The 17,985-nt window shown below is 35.8% G+C and overlaps 3 protein-coding genes across 8 annotated transcripts; all 3 read left to right on the plus strand.

Moving 5' to 3' along the window:
• Positions 1-4,406: 4,406 nt before the first annotated feature.
• LOC132151728 (protein cereblon) lies at positions 4,407-8,994 on the plus strand. 6 transcript variants are annotated; one of them, XM_059560049.1, is made up of 11 exons: positions 4,407-4,589; positions 5,512-5,621; positions 5,866-6,068; positions 6,245-6,403; positions 6,546-6,711; positions 7,094-7,153; positions 7,404-7,488; positions 7,575-7,690; positions 7,809-7,873; positions 8,353-8,484; positions 8,616-8,994. In XM_059560049.1, exons 1-11 carry the CDS (start codon positions 4,517-4,519, stop codon positions 8,791-8,793), a joined length of 1,347 nt encoding a protein of 448 aa, XP_059416032.1. In that variant the 5' UTR covers positions 4,407-4,516; the 3' UTR covers positions 8,794-8,994. The 6 variants fall into 6 exon arrangements, with proteins under 6 accessions (XP_059416032.1, XP_059416033.1, XP_059416034.1 ...); XM_059560050.1 differs by having other exon boundaries at positions 6,546-6,702; positions 7,091-7,153; XM_059560051.1 differs by having other exon boundaries at positions 6,546-6,702.
• Positions 8,995-9,113: 119 nt separating this feature from the next.
• LOC132151729 (von Hippel-Lindau disease tumor suppressor-like) lies at positions 9,114-12,615 on the plus strand. The gene is made up of 4 exons (XM_059560056.1): positions 9,114-10,014; positions 10,363-11,002; positions 11,458-11,580; positions 12,149-12,615. The coding sequence occupies exons 2-4, from the start codon at positions 10,807-10,809 to the stop codon at positions 12,340-12,342; spliced, it is 513 nt and encodes a 170-aa protein (XP_059416039.1). The 5' UTR covers positions 9,114-10,014; positions 10,363-10,806; the 3' UTR covers positions 12,343-12,615.
• A 1,062-nt stretch (positions 12,616-13,677) lies between these two features.
• Positions 13,678-17,738, plus strand: LOC132151730 (putative deoxyribonuclease TATDN2). The gene is made up of 7 exons (XM_059560057.1): positions 13,678-13,699; positions 14,030-14,328; positions 14,433-14,777; positions 15,293-16,180; positions 16,272-16,399; positions 16,933-17,116; positions 17,233-17,738. Exons 1-7 carry the CDS (start codon positions 13,678-13,680, stop codon positions 17,371-17,373), a joined length of 2,007 nt encoding a protein of 668 aa, XP_059416040.1. The 3' UTR covers positions 17,374-17,738.
• The last annotated feature ends 247 nt before the right edge of the window (positions 17,739-17,985 follow it).

Consider the following 17,985-nt stretch of genomic DNA (forward strand, 5'->3'; position numbering starts at 1 on the left):
TTTTTTTTTATCGATGTATATATATATAGAGAGAGAGAGTGTGTATTAATTTGGCCTCCTAGTTCAAGAGCACGCTGATCTAAGGGAGACTGAGAGAGAGAGAAAAAAATATTGACTCTATATCTATCACACAATATGAATATAATAGATATTTAAAATAATTATTAAACAGAAACTGGACTTTGGTCAAAGCTATTTCAGGGCAGTATGGCCTTCAGAGGTTTGCATTACAGGGAATCTCTTATCCTGCATAACCTTCCTTAACAACAGACATCCAAAGAGCAGGCATGGAGAAAATTCTGTGTTCTAATATTCGATTTTCTGTGAACATGTCCCTAGCGAGAATTGTAAAAAAACAGTAATACAAAGCATTCATAATGCACCAAAAAAGGCACACACACAAGTCCAAACTATTGTAGAAAAACCTGTACACACACACACACAATCACAAAAGCTTTTAGTTTGACATTCAGATTAGATCAGCGAAGTGAATGCAGACAGCATCAGGACTACAGAATAACAATTCATGTAAAATCTCTCATACTTATGTCAAGTAACCATATACCGAAAACCATATAGTTCACGTCACTGTCTGTTTGTAAATGCAAAAATGGCTAAGTAAAGCGAAGCTAGCACTGAGGAAAGGTCTTGCATCATTAGTTTGTTGATATTAACTTCACTTACATGTGAAGTGACCAAAGAGTTAATCCAGGAGTAAAATCTGCAACTGTTATTTTTACATTTATGATTTATAGTAGGAAGCCTCTACACTGTAAAAAAGATCTACCTGGTTCTACTTAAAATCATAAGTTAAGCAGCTGCCTCAAAATTTCAATTAAAAACAAAATGGATTAATGAATTGTTTTAACTCATTATTTTGAGTCTTGTTAAGCTGTGAATTGCCTTCTGTGAGTCAACATGACTATACAATTATTGTTGTTTCAACTTAGCTATGCAAGTTGAAAATAAAGTGAACTCAGTAAAGAGCATTCTGTTAACTTATCCCCATTAGTGGGTTCAACTTAGTAATTTCAATTAAGTAATGTCTTTGAATGAGGGTATCGAGTTAAGATGATCTAAAAGAATGTCTTGTTTTAACTTAATTATAAAAACAGACAAATTTGAGTACAAAACTTTTTTTTTATTATTAAAACCAATGTTAACCCAATACAAGCTATACATAAACAATCATCTCAAACTTGCAATCAATACTTTTTTGGTACCAAACTTCAGTTGGGTGCAGGTCACATAATGAGGCTAAGATAAAAAGAAGGGTTGTGCACAATCATGGGGTTGACTGCTGATCTGACAGTTGTCCAGAAGACAATCATTGACACCCTTCACAACGAGGGTAAGCCCCAAACATTCATTGCCAAAGAAACTTGTTCACGCCAAGCCGACTCATCTTGTCTGATGGAAAAATGAGGCACCCAGCACAGCAAAAACGCCAGTGTACATTGAACTCAATTTTAGTCAAATTTAACACTCTTGAAATGTATATATGACTCCCTCCGTTTTAGAGTTAAAATACCACTGTCAAAAGTGTGAAATATGTACATTACTTACAGAGGACATAAAAACACTGAAAGAGTTTATTTGAAAATCCAGCATGGTGTTAAAATGTACTCAGAATGTGTCAAAATGTGTTCAGGTGTTCAATGTTCAAGTAAAAAAAAACAAAAAAAAAAACATACATACATACATATATATAAAATAATCCACAAATCAATGCGTTTACAATTATAAAATTACAATTACAGTGTTTTCAATACATTTAAACATATTCTTACATTTTTTACAGAACTCTACAGAAATGTGCTTCCTTCCTCAAATTTCTTTAGCCTGAGTTTAGTCTGGGTTAGAATGAACATTCAGTTTTCCAGGAGAAGAGTACAATGAAAGAGTTAAACAACCTACTTCAAACCTAGGACTTATACCTAACTTTAGCTTAATGATTATTTTATTTACTGTAATGTTATTTGCTATAGATTGTATACAGTTGTCCATCTTATTTCTAAGATGACATTTTTTTTGGTAATATCCTGGGTATTGAGCACTGAAAAGTGTATTTATATGGGAATTTTGTGAGATGAGCTTCTGTATTTTATTATTTACCTATTTGCATCTTTATTGCAGCATGAGTGGGATTCAGAAGTGGTTTCTTTTTAGTGCTTTCTTTCTTCCAGATTTTGGCAAATCACTATGCCACAAACTTGTGATGAACAAGAAAAAAAAAAGGAAAGTGTACATAATACACTGGATCACGTCATGCATGGTGTCTTCTTTATACATCCAATTTTTTATACCTTTATTTCTTCTAAAATATAATATTGCGATCTCCAGGACACTACTTTTGGATATGCAATGGCTACTTAACAAAGGCGGAAAAAAATAACAACATTTTTTTTTTTTTTACCCTTGATTCACATTACCGCACATAGGCTCAGCACTCTGAAAGTGTCAGTCATAACCTGAATGTGTAATTCTGGTACCTTCATTCACAGTCCAAAAAAAAATAAATAAATGGCAGGTGATATCTCACTGGCACACAGAGAATCTGCAGTGTCTGACTCACCAAGGTTTGTAGTCATCAGGTTAAAGTGAGTAGTTAGCAAACCTGCTGTAGACAAATGTTAAGTACGGACACATACACATACTGTACACACAAAGACACACTAATGGTGGAGGCAGACACACTGACACAAAATCACTGTTCATCATTTGAACAAAGAAGGGAAAAAACACCCTGAACACTCCACCCTTTCCAGTTCAAGCAGGAAATGCTGAGCAAGATAAAGTAGGTTGAACGTTTATCCAGGATTGTGTGTTATCTGAGCGTCAGTCCTTTTGAGCATACTTCAGTATGTGTGTTCAATTTTAACTGCAAACGTGAACGTTTACCAGTCAATATTGATATATGTTGAAGCAGGATATTACTATAAATATTGTATCTTAGTTAATGCACCAGCTATGACTGGAGAATTCTGTTTTATAGCAGCAATGAAGCAACACACCTGTCAATATTAAGAGATGTTTCTAAATACTCCAATCATTAAGAAAAGTTGAGAAACTGACACAAGGAAATATCACCTGTAAACAAACATTTTATGCTTTTTAATATTTTATGGTTCATAATTTCAGAAAACAAATTAGTGTCTTAGCATATAGTTATTTGCAACAAGTAATGTGTAGTATAGGTAAAGCTTAATTGTGTTAAAAGCCAACACATCAAGATCTATGAAATGTAATGTTTAACCTAAGTCTCATACTGGTGAATCCCTGAAGGGTGCTATTTTTGGAAATGAAAATTCTTAGAATTATTTCATATAAAATAAAATTCAAAGTTAAAATAACCTTTTTATTTGTCAGCTCTCAAAGGGCAGTTCTCTACAGAATAATGACAATAATTCAGAGATTTTTTTTGTTTGTTTAATTTGAAACAACAAACACAGCAGTAAGATAAATGTGCAGCATTTTAAAAACAATCTGAATTTATGTAATTAATAAATAGAAAAAAGTACAACTTATTACTTATTGTAGTTTTGCTAGTATTGTAGTGTGTTTTATAAAAAAAAATATTAATGATGCTTGGTTTAAATTTAATTTCAATTCAAAGGCAAAGTTTGGCACTTTGGGGCTTTACAAGGTAATACATAAAGAAATTCATAAATATAAGCAGACATACCTAGTTATGATACTAATACACCCATCATCAACTTCCCAAAATAAACAAGTTTACCTTATTGAGATTAAAATAAGCAAATAATTACGCTGACCCCACGTCTTGGTACACTGAAAAAAATGATTCATTGAATTTACAAAAAAAAATTATGGTAAGTGGTTGCAATCAATTTATTTTAGCTACATTTAAATACATTTTGCTGAAAGTTAATCAACTAAATTAGTTTATTTAAATATAGCTCAAATAAATTGATTACAACCACTTACCATAAATCTTTTTAGTTAATTCAATGAATCATTTTTTCCGTGTACGGTTCAACTGAGTCTTTCACTTGTTTGTTTAGTGAACAAATCTTTTTTTTCCCCGAGCTTTTAAGTTTTTAAGAGCTTTTTTAAGTCTTTTACGTGAATGAATCGTTCTCGTTCATTTCGTTCGTGAACGAAATAAAACATCTCTTTTCATTCTTGTGTTCAGAAGCTGACTTTGTGGGGGAAACTCCTTTTCTAGATCTTCATACATTTTATGAAAACGCAAAAATGTAATAAAGCATTACAAGATTACCTTGATTTACATAACTCAGTGTGATGCATTAGTTGATTGAAATTATTCTATCACCTAACACACACACACACACACACAAACACACAACATGTTGCCACCTATTGGCGTAATTGTTTAATCTGTTGCGAGACACTAAAAATGGCTATTTCTAGTGAACTGATTCAAAAGATTCGATTCACTTGTATGAGTAAAAATTACTATCCCACTAAACATCCACTCGCGTGATGGCGCTGTGTGCTGCGTTTGTTGAGAGCGGATTGTAAACACACGGCTATGGCTGCTGAGAGGGGCGGAGGCGACAACAACGCTAACGACCAAATGGGGAACCAACTACAACTTCAGCCAGGTATGTATGCCTGTTAGTTTCCTAATTAACACGGAGCTATAGCAGTGTCAAAAGCGTGCCAGCTTAATGTCCTCCTCAGAACATGCAGGAAGATCTTTATACAGACAGATCCAGGTCCGCAGCTGTCGCCGTGCATGACAGCTGACGAGCATGGTGAGCTCTTGTTATTTAAAACACTTGAGTAAAGATATTTTGCGACACTTTATGGAGCTGTAGCCTAGATCGCTGCAACAACATTCTTGAGTCAAGTGTGCACGCATTCTGTTGTATTATTGTGTTGTCAGCAGACTGTTGTTATTATATTTATTGCGTTATGAATGTAGCTTTATGCATGCCCGTTGTCCTCTGTATGATTGAAACCGAAAGTAGGTTGAAATAGGTTGTAAATGTAGATGTTGTTGACAAAGTAAAAGTCTAAGTAAATAATAGCACAAAACACAGTAGATAATAAGTCAAGTAAGTGAAAGTGTAAGTAAATAATAAAACAAAATACAGTAGATAATAAGTCAAGTCATCTTTATTTTTATAGCGTTTTATACAGCAGCTTAAAAGTATTAAACAGTTAATGCCAGTGTTGATGTTGTAAAATTCATTAATTATTAACAAATTAATCTAAACTATAACACCGAAGACAATACTAACATTATTCAGCTCAATTCAGTAGAAATTTTGTCAGTGCTGTCGAATCATATCTGTAATATTACTGAATATTAAGTGTCGTACTAGACCACAATTAAGCATTGAAAGGAACCCAAAATCCACAAGGTGACAGAAATGGTGGGGAAAAAACATGGGAGGCTCAGTTTGGGGAACCAGTTCTCTTCTGGCCTAAATGAATAAACATGGTGTGATGTTGATTGGGATGAGTAAAATTACATTCTATGTCTAATCTCGATCTTTCTGTTTTTTTTTTTTTTTACAGAAAATGAAGAGGAAGAAGAGGATGATATGGAGACGGAGGATCGAGACGGTGAGGATGCAGAAAAGCCAAGTATTATAAACTTTGACACAAGTCTACCAACTTCACATGCAGTGAGTGTCCTCTGTCAACAGTGCATTTAAACACCACTCATATGACTTGAACTGAAGCGAATAAGTTTAAAAACATTTTAAGATAACATAATAACTTAAGTCATTTTGAATTCATTAGCATGCACATAATATGCGAATAGTTTATGGTCAGAGTTTTGCTATATGTGAAATCTCAATCTCTCAAAATAATTATTAAAATTTTTTTTTTTGCATATTTGTCTGCATTTGTGTGTACGTTGTAAAGTATCTGGGCTCAGACATGGAGGAGTTTCATGGCCGTACCCTGCATGACGAGGACAGTGTGCAGAATCTGCCGGTCCTTCCCCACATTGCTCTCATTCTGATCCCAGGTCAGACGCTACCCTTGCAGCTTTTCCGACCACAGGAGGTCAGCATGTTCCGCAACCTCATAAGCCAAGACCGCACGTTTGCAGTGCTTGCACACAGGTATCAACAGACACAAGGTGCAGAATAATAGCTACTCCACATTAATGATCACATACCTTTGATTTTTCTTCGAGAACATTATCCAAGCAGATTGCAGTGAAGGGTTTGCAGGTGTATTGATATTTCTTACATTTGTACATGTACTTTGTTGTTTGACGTGTTTCTATCCCTCCCAGTCCTGATGTGAGTGGTGCGGAGATAAAGGCAGAAATTGGGACGACTGCAGAAATCTATGCCTTTCGTGAGGAACAGGAATACGGCATAGAGACAGTAAAGATCAAAGCTGTTGGACGGCAGCGCTTCAGAGTGCATGAAATACGCACACAAGCAGATGGGTAGGGGTATACACATGCTTTCACTACAAAATGTACTGTAGTAATAAGCCACAATGCTATTTTTCAATAAATTCAGGAATGTAATGTAAATGATAACACTGCTGTGCACAATTTTTTTAAATTAATTTTTTTATTTTTTTAGGATTCGTCAGGCAAAAGTACAGATATTACCTGAGAGGATTCTTCCAGACCCTTTATGTGCACTGCAATTCCTGCCCCGCTTGCATATATACACACCACAGATCAAACAGTCACAAGCAACACCACCACAGGATCGGTGCAGCCAGATTTATAGACAGGTGACTGATGTAAGCACACATTTCTTGAGATCAGTATTTCTCAACCAGGGGGCCTATTAGGAGGCCTTAGCAAACTTCAAAGGGGGCTGCAGGATGACTTACTTAATTGTGATTAATGTAGCTATATTGACACTAGTATTTCTTAACAATATTTAATGGTTATAAAACTATAACCTTGAATATTGGATTGGACAGTGGTGGTATTTGAGTCAAAGTTTGAGAATCACTTTTTTAGATTTAATTAGACTGAATTAGACAGGTTATTCTGCTTCATCATTGTTTTGGCATTGTAAAACATATTAACTTTTTAAATGGTAAGTCATCCTTATAAGCGTAGGTAACATAAATATTTCTTAATATGTAATGTTCCTCTTACTTTCTTTCACAGAAGAAGATCCATTGTGCTAGTATGACCTCGTGGCCTCCCTGGGTGTATGCCTTATATGACTCTGTGAGTTTGATCTTGTATTAAAAATGTTATTATACATTTTACATTATAAACTTTACAAATGTTTATTTTGCATAGAAAGCATTAAAGGGGTGATTTTTTTCTCTCACAATTTTACCCTTTTACAAATGAATATTACTCTTGACAAATATTTTTGAAAATGTACAACCATCAACAAATGTACAATCATCAATATTTTCATAATATCAGTGACCGCATTTTAGCACTGAGGGTTGTGTATGTTTCTCACCAGAAAACTCTCATGAGCAGAGTAAAGAAACAACTCCATGAATGGGATGAAAACCTCAAAGATGAGTCCCTGCCTACAAATCCCACAGGTACACAGAGGGTACAGGCACGCAGATGCTCTTTAGGCTCACACACACTGTCTACAGTAATTAAGAGAGTGTCTCTCTCCCTGCAGATTTCTCATACAGGGTGGCCGCATGTCTACCAATAGATGATGCTCTGCGACTGCAACTACTGAAGATTGGCAGTGCCATCCAGAGACTGCGCTGTGAGTTGGACATCATGGACAGGGTGTGTATGTGTAAGGTTGCCTTTAAGTATATTTTTGTCCAGGAGATTGTTTATGCATTGTAATATGGGGGGTAAAAATGCTAAAAAAAATATTTATGCACTTCATGTTTCCTTACAGTGCACCTCTCTCTGCTGTAAACAGTGCCAGGATACAGAGATAACCAGCAAGAATGAGATCTTCAGGTCAGACAGTGACCTTTTTTAAAAAACACTGAGAATTAAGTCACAATTTAGTCATGCTTAAAATATAGCTCACCCAGAAATGCTAATTCTGTCATTATTTACTCAACTCAAGTTGAGTTTTTATCTTCTGCTGAACACAAAATAAGATGTTGTAAAGATTGTGGGTAACAAAACAGTTGTTGGTCCTCATTGATTTCCATAGAATGGAAAAAAAAATTACTAAAGAAGTCTTTTCTTATCTTTTTTTGTGTTCAGCAGGAAAAAAATAACTGTTGAGGGTGAGTAGATAATGACAGAATGACAGAACCAAGTCCTAACTCTACACTTTTTCTTCTTTAATAATCAGTTTTACTCAAATACTCTGCTGTTACTTCCATTGTATCGCATATTTAATATTCCAAGTCTTCTGAAACCATATAAAAGCTTTCCTTTTAAGACAGAAATGAAAACAGTTATTCATTCAGCACTCCTGTTTTTAGTCTATCTCTGTATGGGCCAATGGCAGCATATGTGAATCCACATGGTTATGTTCACGAGACGCTTACAGTCTACAAGGCCAACAACCTCAACCTGATTGGACGACCTTCCACACTGCATAGTTGGTTTCCAGGGTGAGATTCAATGCTTTTGTACGTGTATTTGATAATTTGAAATTTTATTGATCACAATGTCTTAGAATCCATCCAAATAATTAGCCATTTTCATGTATAATTACATTTATTTGATGTATTTCTTTGCCTAGGTATGCGTGGACAATTGCTCAGTGCAGGACCTGTGGCTCTCATATGGGCTGGAAGTTCTCAGCAGTAAAAAAAGATCTGAGTCCACCTCGGTTCTGGGGTTTGACTCGTTCTGCCCTGTTACCGACAATCCCACAGGGCGAGGAGGGTGTCGAGGGGTCACGCTTGCTGTGCCTGTAATGTGATCTGAGGATTACTAGTGACCTTTAACCCCTTTAACCCACAAGCATATGCTCCCCTGTGGGTCTCCTCTATCACCCCAAAAACACGAGACCCCAAAACCTCACCCAGAAAGAGAGAGAAAGTGTGTTTGTGAGTTTATATGTGTAGATGTGTGCATGAACAGGTAGAGGAAAGAAAAAGGGGACAGGAAGCATAAGATACAGGAGTAGAAAGAACAACAGAATGCAAGTTGTTGCCTTCACACACCTTCTGCTGTGTAAATAACAGCCTGATATGTGCAATATCATAGCAGATAATATTGTGTTATATTTAAGATACCACGTCTTTTGTAATGCACTTAATTTAATATCTAGCACTCTTTGCTTCATTATTGCTGCCTAGATAAGAGTTAAGCAAGATGCCATCTTGTTTGGATGTTTGTGAGTATTGTGCTAAAATAGGGACACATTTCTAACACCAAAGTGTGATCATCTCAATTAGTCTGACAAAAAGTCTTTTCATGCCTACTTTTAGCAACATAATCAACAGTCATGTAGAATACCTCAACCAGTTAAATGCTCTTGGATGTCTAAGCTTCTACAAGACAAGATCTAAACTGCTTGAATTAAATCATTCCCATCATGCCTTGTCCCATGTGCTTGTGTTGGGTACATATGGCACACAACTCCTGGCCAAAATTGTCAGCCGGTCAATAATAAAGAAAATGTTAGGGAGTTACCCAGTATGTCATTTAGACTCAATATCAAGAACAACTCTCAAAAGGTATTTTGTGTTTCTCAGTTCCTCTGTTTTGCTTCATTCTTTATTATTGTTTTATTTGGATACCATTTACTTGAATGATGATATGATGTCTATGTTGAGTTGAGAGCCAAAAACGTGTATCCAGAACAAAAGTGGCATGCCGAGAATCTACAGTCTGCATTGAGAAACTTCCTAAAACAGAATGATTCTATTCACATGTTAATTAAATGGAGTGCAAAATACACACTTTACTCAGAAAATCAGCACACGAACATGTTGATTGTTCACCAGTCAGTTACATAGATGTAATAAGAAAACTCACACACACGTGATACATGCTGACTTGCATATCTGTAATGTTTAAGAGTTTAAATACTGTTCAGTACTGATAAATTCTCATCAATAAACCGCTTCGAAAAGTCACAGCGTGTATAATCTGTTCTCCAAGGAAATTTCTAGGACAATTTATTAACATTAGTTAACATGAACTAACAATTTATACATATTCGTTAATGTTGATTTCTGCATTTACTAATACATTATTAAAATAAAATTATCTGTTAATATTTACTGGACCTGAGCAGACATCAACTAACAATGAACAGTATTTTATTAACTAATTTTAACAAAAACTAAGCTGTTACAAGTGTATTGCTCATTGTTAGCTAATGTAAGCCTATGGATAAACTATATGTGTGTGTGTGTGTGTATATATATATATATATATATATATATATATGTGTGTGTGTGTGTGTGTGTGTGTGTTGTATATAATACTATATAAAGTAGACTATATAAAAATATAGTCTACTAATCCAAACATAGCCATAGTTTGATCACAATACTACAATTTGAAACGCCTGTTTTGCATAATTTCTACTTTTTCAAATGCCATTTTTTTGTAAAGTGAACAGTATATACTGTAATAATTTAATGATTGATTTCTAGCACAAACATTTTATGGGCAATGTTGTAATTCCCGAAAAAAACCACCAGAGGGAGGTGTTGCTCAGTTGCGCTGTCTTCTTCACTGGCTCTCACATGATTACGCAATCACAACAAATGACTGTCTGCAAGCTGTACAGACAGATATTGACAGTCACGTACACACTCTGTTCTCTCAATTCCCTGATGCTTTGGGCTATGGCTTATGAGTTCATGCTTTGTAGAAGCGAACTTTAACTTTTCTAATGTTAGTTTTGTGTATTTATTTATATGCAGCGTAGCTAGTGTTCGTATCTTTGAATTGGTCTTGTCCAGTCTTTGTCGATGCCTCAGGAATCTCCGGAGGGGCAGCAACCGCTGCCGCTGGTCCGATCTCTGGTTAGTCGGATACCGGCCCATGTGGTGTTCTGTAACCGCAGTCCGCGAGTCGTAAAGCCCGTCTGGATAAACTTCCGCGGGGAGCCGCAGCCATACGTAGATATTCAGCCGTACACCGGAAAAAGAATGGAAACCTATGTGGGTTCGTACGATTATTGTTGCATTATGGTCTAAATAAATTGGGAAAGTTACTGTCTAATACGTTTGACTTGTTTAGGGCTACTACTTTCAGCCTGCTACTACATTTGATCCATGTTTCATGCCAGTCAATGCACAAAATGGCTCAACCCTTTTTTACAGTCTATGGGCAAAACAAACTGTTCAGAACACCAGCGTGTTTGGGTTGATAACATGAACTAACAAAGAGTACAGCTGAAGTGGTTTCCCAAAAGTTCCCAAAAAAAGAATTTTTTAGTCACTTAAAAATTAACCAGTGATTTAAATCCATTTACATCTTAGTTTCATGTTTTAGTTAAAAAAAAAAAAGACAAAAAGAACCATCTGAAATATATTGTCTATGTAACTGAATATGGGTTAAGTAGTGCAATGATCTATTTGAACAAAACTGATACTGATTGCTGATTCTGTTTCTGCCAGGACATCCATGGATGTTTCGGGATGCAGAAACTGATGATCCAATGGTAGTCAATAATAAAGACATGTATTTGCCACCCCACCTTGAAAATGGACAAGTCTCAGTTGCCAACATCACATTGCCTGGTATACTTTTTTAATTGACCGATAACCAATTGACCATTCATTTTATAAATTAGAATTCTTACACTACTATTGAGATTGCTGTGATAATTGTATTTCTAGGCATTGCATATTACATTTTCTTTGAACACCCCCTTGCCCACACACACACACACAATTGATCCTTCGCAAAGACCCACCACCCTTCACTACTGTTGTTATGTCCGACAATCCATGGCGTTTTTACGCTAGAGATCATGTTCTCACCCAGTGAAAAAGAGCAGGTTAGGTAAGGATATGCTTTAGGTATGAAACAAAGGTTCAGCATTCAAATTTTGTCATTTTTTTTTAAAGAAATTCAAACAATAATTACAGTCTCGTGAAAGATTTAAGTGGCAAGTGAACCAATCATCTCTTCCTCTTTACTAGTTATAGCACAAAATACGTGCTGGTTTGTTTGTCAGACAAAAATGGCAGATTCTGCGTTATGATTGGTCAGATCACATGTCAATATTAGGATCATTAAACAGAATCTTAATTTTTTTTTTTTTTATCTAAAATGTACTTTCCACTTTATATTTGTGTTTACTAGTGTTGACCTTGCGAGATCGCTGTCTGCAAGTTGTGAGGCGGTTGGTTCGCAGAGAACATATCTTTCAGCTGGAGGTCGGCCGCTGCCTACAAGATGACCTTGCTCAGAGACCCAGCATTCATGCCGATCTACGACGCATTAACCAGCGAGTGGAACAGAAGTTACTGGAGAACAGAGAACAGCAAAACAGATGAAAATATGAACATTAATGTGATTGTGAATGAGGGCATATTTACTGAGCAGACCCTTGCACCAGCTCCATAAATGGATAATAATATAGTCTGGCACTATAAAATACACGTTGTTAATAAACCTCAGATCAGGAGGAATATTTCTTAAGCAAATGAATGCTTTAAACATAGGTATTTTTAAGTTTTAGTGACAGGCACTGAGTCCACAGAAAGAACTTTAGAAAATGCAGATTTTGTGTTGTAGGCCTTGCAATATTTTAGGTTACAGATCTCTGTATACTTCTACTCTTTTATCAGCTTCATATTTGGAAATATCTTTCTAATTAAAAAAGTTTTTTTTATGTCTATGTGTATAATTATATATAAGACAAATAACTTTTGCATCAAGCATTTTTTAGTAGTTCAAATGTGCATATTAATGTAATTCTATATGTATGTGTATATATAAGTAGTTTTATCTAAAAGTGGTTTTGCTTGGTTTCAAACATCTACTTCAAGACAATAATTAGAATAACTAAAAACTTAACCCCTATTTTATTTTATTTTTTTGTTATAGTTGTGGGGTAAACAAGTGAACACTATAAGCTCCTACATTCAGGTAAGGGTGAATTATTTTTAACACCATTAGATTTAAACCAAAATGGTAAACTGTGTACTAAGGCCAATATTTTTTTTAAAAAACTTTAAGATTTAAACATTATTAATTACTATATTTGTTGGTTTGCAAGTGGTTTGCTGTTTCTGTGTATTTATGATTCATTTTGTGGCTTACAATTTCTGAACTCTACATTCTTCATTGTGATAATGTAACCTAGTATTGGGGCACGTTGATATAAAAGTTAAACTTTGTTTCCTGAGGAGCCTTTAGTAGACTTATTTTTTTTTAAGTCTTGACTGGGCCTATACAGAAATTGACGTTTGGGGGGAGGGACATGATATGTACAACCGCTGATATATACAGCAGCTAAAAACATTATAAACGTTCATCCTCTCAAATACGTGCTAAATATATTCACACGCCATACTTAGTTACGTACTTCTCAAACTAAGCGTTCGCCACCGTTAAATTTCATAGAGAGAACGCATCGCTAATTACATTCGCACGTGATCCAACTGAACGTTCTTCATCCGTGCAGGTCTTAAGGTTTGTAATACTTGTCGTTGCTTGAACTTAAAACAGGTTTAATCACCACTATTACGCACTTTCAGACTGTTTATCGTTCTTGTGATCGTCGTTGTGTTCTCTGAAGCGTGGAGTCACAGGTTTAGGTCAGACATAAGGTTTTGCTAATTATTAGCATCTGTAATTAAACAAAAGCTCTTGAAATGAAAATGCTAATGTGTTTTACGTCGCATGCAGGTTTAGGCCTTTTCTTTATTTTAAAAAATAAAGGAGACGTCAATGTCCTTCTAAATGTTAGCTAACCTACAGTAAATCCCCGACCATTGAGTTTTTAAACATGCAAATATTGAATGAATATTACTCCATATTTAACTTAAGTGAGTCTCATAGTTCTTTATAAGCTTATCTTGTTGTTGAAGTCCATCTGAGTTTGGCCTTGTTTTCTGTTTTCTCAAAGGAACCTGCAAGTGAATCCTACTCAGATAGAGTTTAGAAATGGCTGCACCGGTTTGTGTTTCTCATTTTTAATTATGTATTTTTCTGTATAAATTTCCTTTCTTTCTCAAGTTCCTAGTACGATGAACCGCAAAAGGGAAAAGGTGAAGAGTACATGGCTGAATGTGGAATCCCCAAGAAAGCTCAGGAAGAACCGTGTGGGTGTAGTACAGTCAACATGCGGGGATGGAGATGGTCAGGATGGTGGTATGAGTGAGGTTAGCTCTCCTGGACTCAACACATCTACTGGGTCAGCTGGACTGGGCCACATGGAGAACATGTGTCTCAGCACTCCATGCAGTTCACCCAAAACACGGTTAAAACTGACTAGACACCACAGAGCAGTGTCAAGAAAAAAGAGTCCTGGTGAGGTAACAATAAGAATTATATATTTGTTTATTTTGATTGTAGAAATATCTGTATTTCAAAATTTGCATATGTTTGACTGGATTTGTGTTTTGTGTGTGACGTATAGGACACTGTTTCAGGACAATCCTCTGTTGGACCTCCACCTCCTTCTGCTGGAAAGAATTGCAGAAATCCAGGAGAAGGGCAGAAAGTAATTCTCCTCAAAGCACTGAATGATGCAATGGGGTATGCAAACAAAAAATCATCAGTTGGTGGGCCTAAAAGTCTATCTGCAAAGAAAACCCCAGACAAGCTTATAAAGGCAATTGAGGAGGAAAGTACCTCTGAGCTGGACTGCTGCTCATTCAAAGAGAAGAATGACCAACTGATCACGAATACAGAGGATAGGCCTCCCTCTCTGGAGTTCATAGATACACAAGATGATGGGACAGAAATAAAGCTGGACACCAGGGTAATGGATAACATTTTTTTAATTTAAATTAAATTTGTTCAGCAAGAATGTGTTAAATTGATCAAAACTGACATATTTTGAATGGACAAAGATAATTTGCAGAAAAATAAATTTTTCAATTTTCAACTGACAATAAGAAATAGTTCAGAATATTATAATTATTTCTGAAGGATCATGGGACACTGAATATTGGAGTAATGGCCGTTTGAAATTCAGCTTTGCCATCACATAAATAAATTGCATTTTAAAATGTATTAAAACCATTATGTAAATTTCTGTATTTTCCATATTTCACTATATATATATATATATATATATATTTCTGTTTTTACTATAATCAAATAAATGCAGCCTTAATTAGCTTAAGAGACTTTCAAAATATGAAAAAAAAATCATACCACTCAAAAACTTGACCTGTTTGAAATGTAATAAATGAAGTCAATGTAAACCATGGCTATTCTGAACTATATTAATTTCCTTTAAGATAATTGATACTGACTTGTCTCTGTGCACAGAGTGTGATTCTGAAGCATCCAGAATCGCTGGATTGGTCCGATGATGAAGACTCCGAGGGGCGACAAACAACTGAGCTTAAAAGGGATTGTAAGCTTGTGGACTTCAGTAACACTCCTCCACCTTTGGAAAGCAAGACTTACTCTTCATCACCAGCTTTAAAGTCTTCAATATTCCCACAAGCCCTGTGGGAACTGAAGTCACAAGGTTGTTGTGACACTTCTCCAACAATCCCAGCCAGGGATATGGAGCTCTTGTCAGAGCTTCCGCCTCAGAACACTGCCTTTGACCTCGAGCCACCCAAGAACTACTCGCATTGTAGGACAGTTCGGCGGTCACTCAAATTACAACAGTCTATCCCCAGGCTCAGAACGTTTGATTACTCGCCTCTTACTACACGCAGGACTTCAGAATCAAATATTTACGCATCCTCACATATGCTCCATGCTGCGGATAGTGCCACTCGCGGGATGTCTGTTGGCTCTGAGCCTCTTTGGCTGTCAGATTTGAACTACTCAAAAGCAGATTCTGCAGGATTTATTGACACGCACTGTCATCTTGACATGCTTTATGGGAAGTTGGGTTTCCGGGGTAGTTTCAAAAAGTTTCAGAGCAAGTATGCAAGTAGTTTCCCAATGGAGTTTATGGGCTGCATTGCAGATTTCTGCAACCCACGAATCACTGAAAGAGAGGCCATCTGGGAAGGTCTACTGGGAGAGGAGAAAGTGTGGGGAGCCTTTGGTTGCCACCCGCATTTTGCCAAGGAGTATAACCATGGTCATGAGCAAAGCATCATGGGTGCTATGCGTCACCCTAAGACCATTGCATTTGGAGAGATTGGTTTGGATTACTCCTATAAGAATTCTACAGACTCAAGGAAGCAGAAAGAGGTGTGGAAGACAGGATGATTACTTTCCAAATATTTTTATATTATGCTAGAATATATTCTTTTTTGCAACTTTTCTGTCTTTGTGTGTCAAGGTGTTTGAACGTCAGTTGCAGTTGGCCGTCTCTCTCGGGAAGCCTCTTGTCATACATTGTCGTGATGCTGATGATGATGTCCTGAAAATTATGAAGAAGTGTGTCCCACAAGATTACAAAATACACAGGTCAGTTCTCATAAAACAAACTCTCGGGCCATGAACCGTTTTCTATTTTAATTTACCTTAAAATGGAATTTATTCTTGTGATGGCAACGCTATCAGCAGCCATTACTCAATTTTCAGCGTCAGATGATACTTCAGAATTCATTGTTGTAGGTTGATTTGGTGCTTAATTATTAATAATGGTTTCTGCTATTTTCAGCGTTGAAATAAAAATATATACAAAAAAATAGTGATATTTTTTTCAGAATTCTTTGATGAATAAAAAATTCAAAAGAAAAACATTTATTTGAGATATATTTGTAAAACTAAAAGTGCCTGTCACTTTTGCTGAATAAAAGCACAATTTTTATTTTTTATTTAACTTTTATTAAATTCTACTTAAACTACCATCCAAAAGTTTCAGAGAAATAATCAGCAGCAAAAACTGTTCATATATATATATATATATATAAAAAATATGAATTAATGTATGAAAAAACCTATGGATTTTATATAATGTATTAACTTCACTACTAACATGTGTCATTGTGTGTAAGACACTGTTTTACCAACAGCTACTCTGTGATTGAGCCGTTCCTAAGTGAATTCACTAACCTGTGTGTGGGTTTCACTGGACTTGTGACGTATCATCAGGCTGTGGAGGCTCGAGAAGCCGTGAAGAAAATCCCACTCGACAGAATCTTACTGGAGACAGATGCACCATATTTCCTACCTAGACAGGTATCAGTGTCTTAGCACACATTTTTTGATTCCGCTTACATATATGTGCATGCCTTATTTAATTTGTCATTCTATAATATTCACACACACACACACTGCTCTTCCTCTCTCTATAGGTGCCTAAGTCCACATGCAGGTTTGCTCACCCTGGTATGGGCATACACACACTGCATGAGATTAGTCTGCTGAAGGGAGAGAGTCTAACCACAGTACTGCAAACAGTCCGGCAGAACACTAGACATATATACGGTCTGTGATTGGAAACTCCTTCTTACTGAATGCAGCTGAAGTCCTTGCGATCTTAGTCCAGCTGCTATTAGCTTAGTCTTGCATTTTTGGCATTTTTTGTCTTGAATTTGATTTCTTTGACCCTTTCATTGTGTGAAAAAAATGTCTGCAAAAAAGTTAAAATGTATATTTCCATGTACTGTAGTATGTGCTAATAAGTGTATTAGCATTGATACTTAAGTTTTGTAATTGTTGTAGGTACTTTCACATGTTAAAAAAAGTTAGCAATGATTAATTTTAATATCTCTTCAGTCTTGTTTTAAAATGGTTCTTTGCCCTCAGGATACATTTTTCATGTGTCTGCATACATTCTTACATGTTATGTATGCTTGTGAGACATGCACCATGACATGAAAAATTATGCTAAAAACGATTGTGAAAAACCTCAACAAATAGCTTTTACCAAGTTGTTGGTTTTATATAAATGTAACTTTTGTCTAAACTGGAAAATTAAATAAATTATCTTTTATATGCAACATGAGTGGGTTTATGCAATTTTTTGAGAAGGCTGTTTTTCCATTTGAGACCTCATTAAATGTGAAACAAGTGTGATTGAGCAAGGAAAAGAGAAACCAGAGGAA

Source organism: Carassius carassius, chromosome 10, assembly GCF_963082965.1.
Source record: "Carassius carassius chromosome 10, fCarCar2.1, whole genome shotgun sequence".
NCBI classification, from domain to species: domain Eukaryota; kingdom Metazoa; phylum Chordata; class Actinopteri; order Cypriniformes; family Cyprinidae; genus Carassius; species Carassius carassius.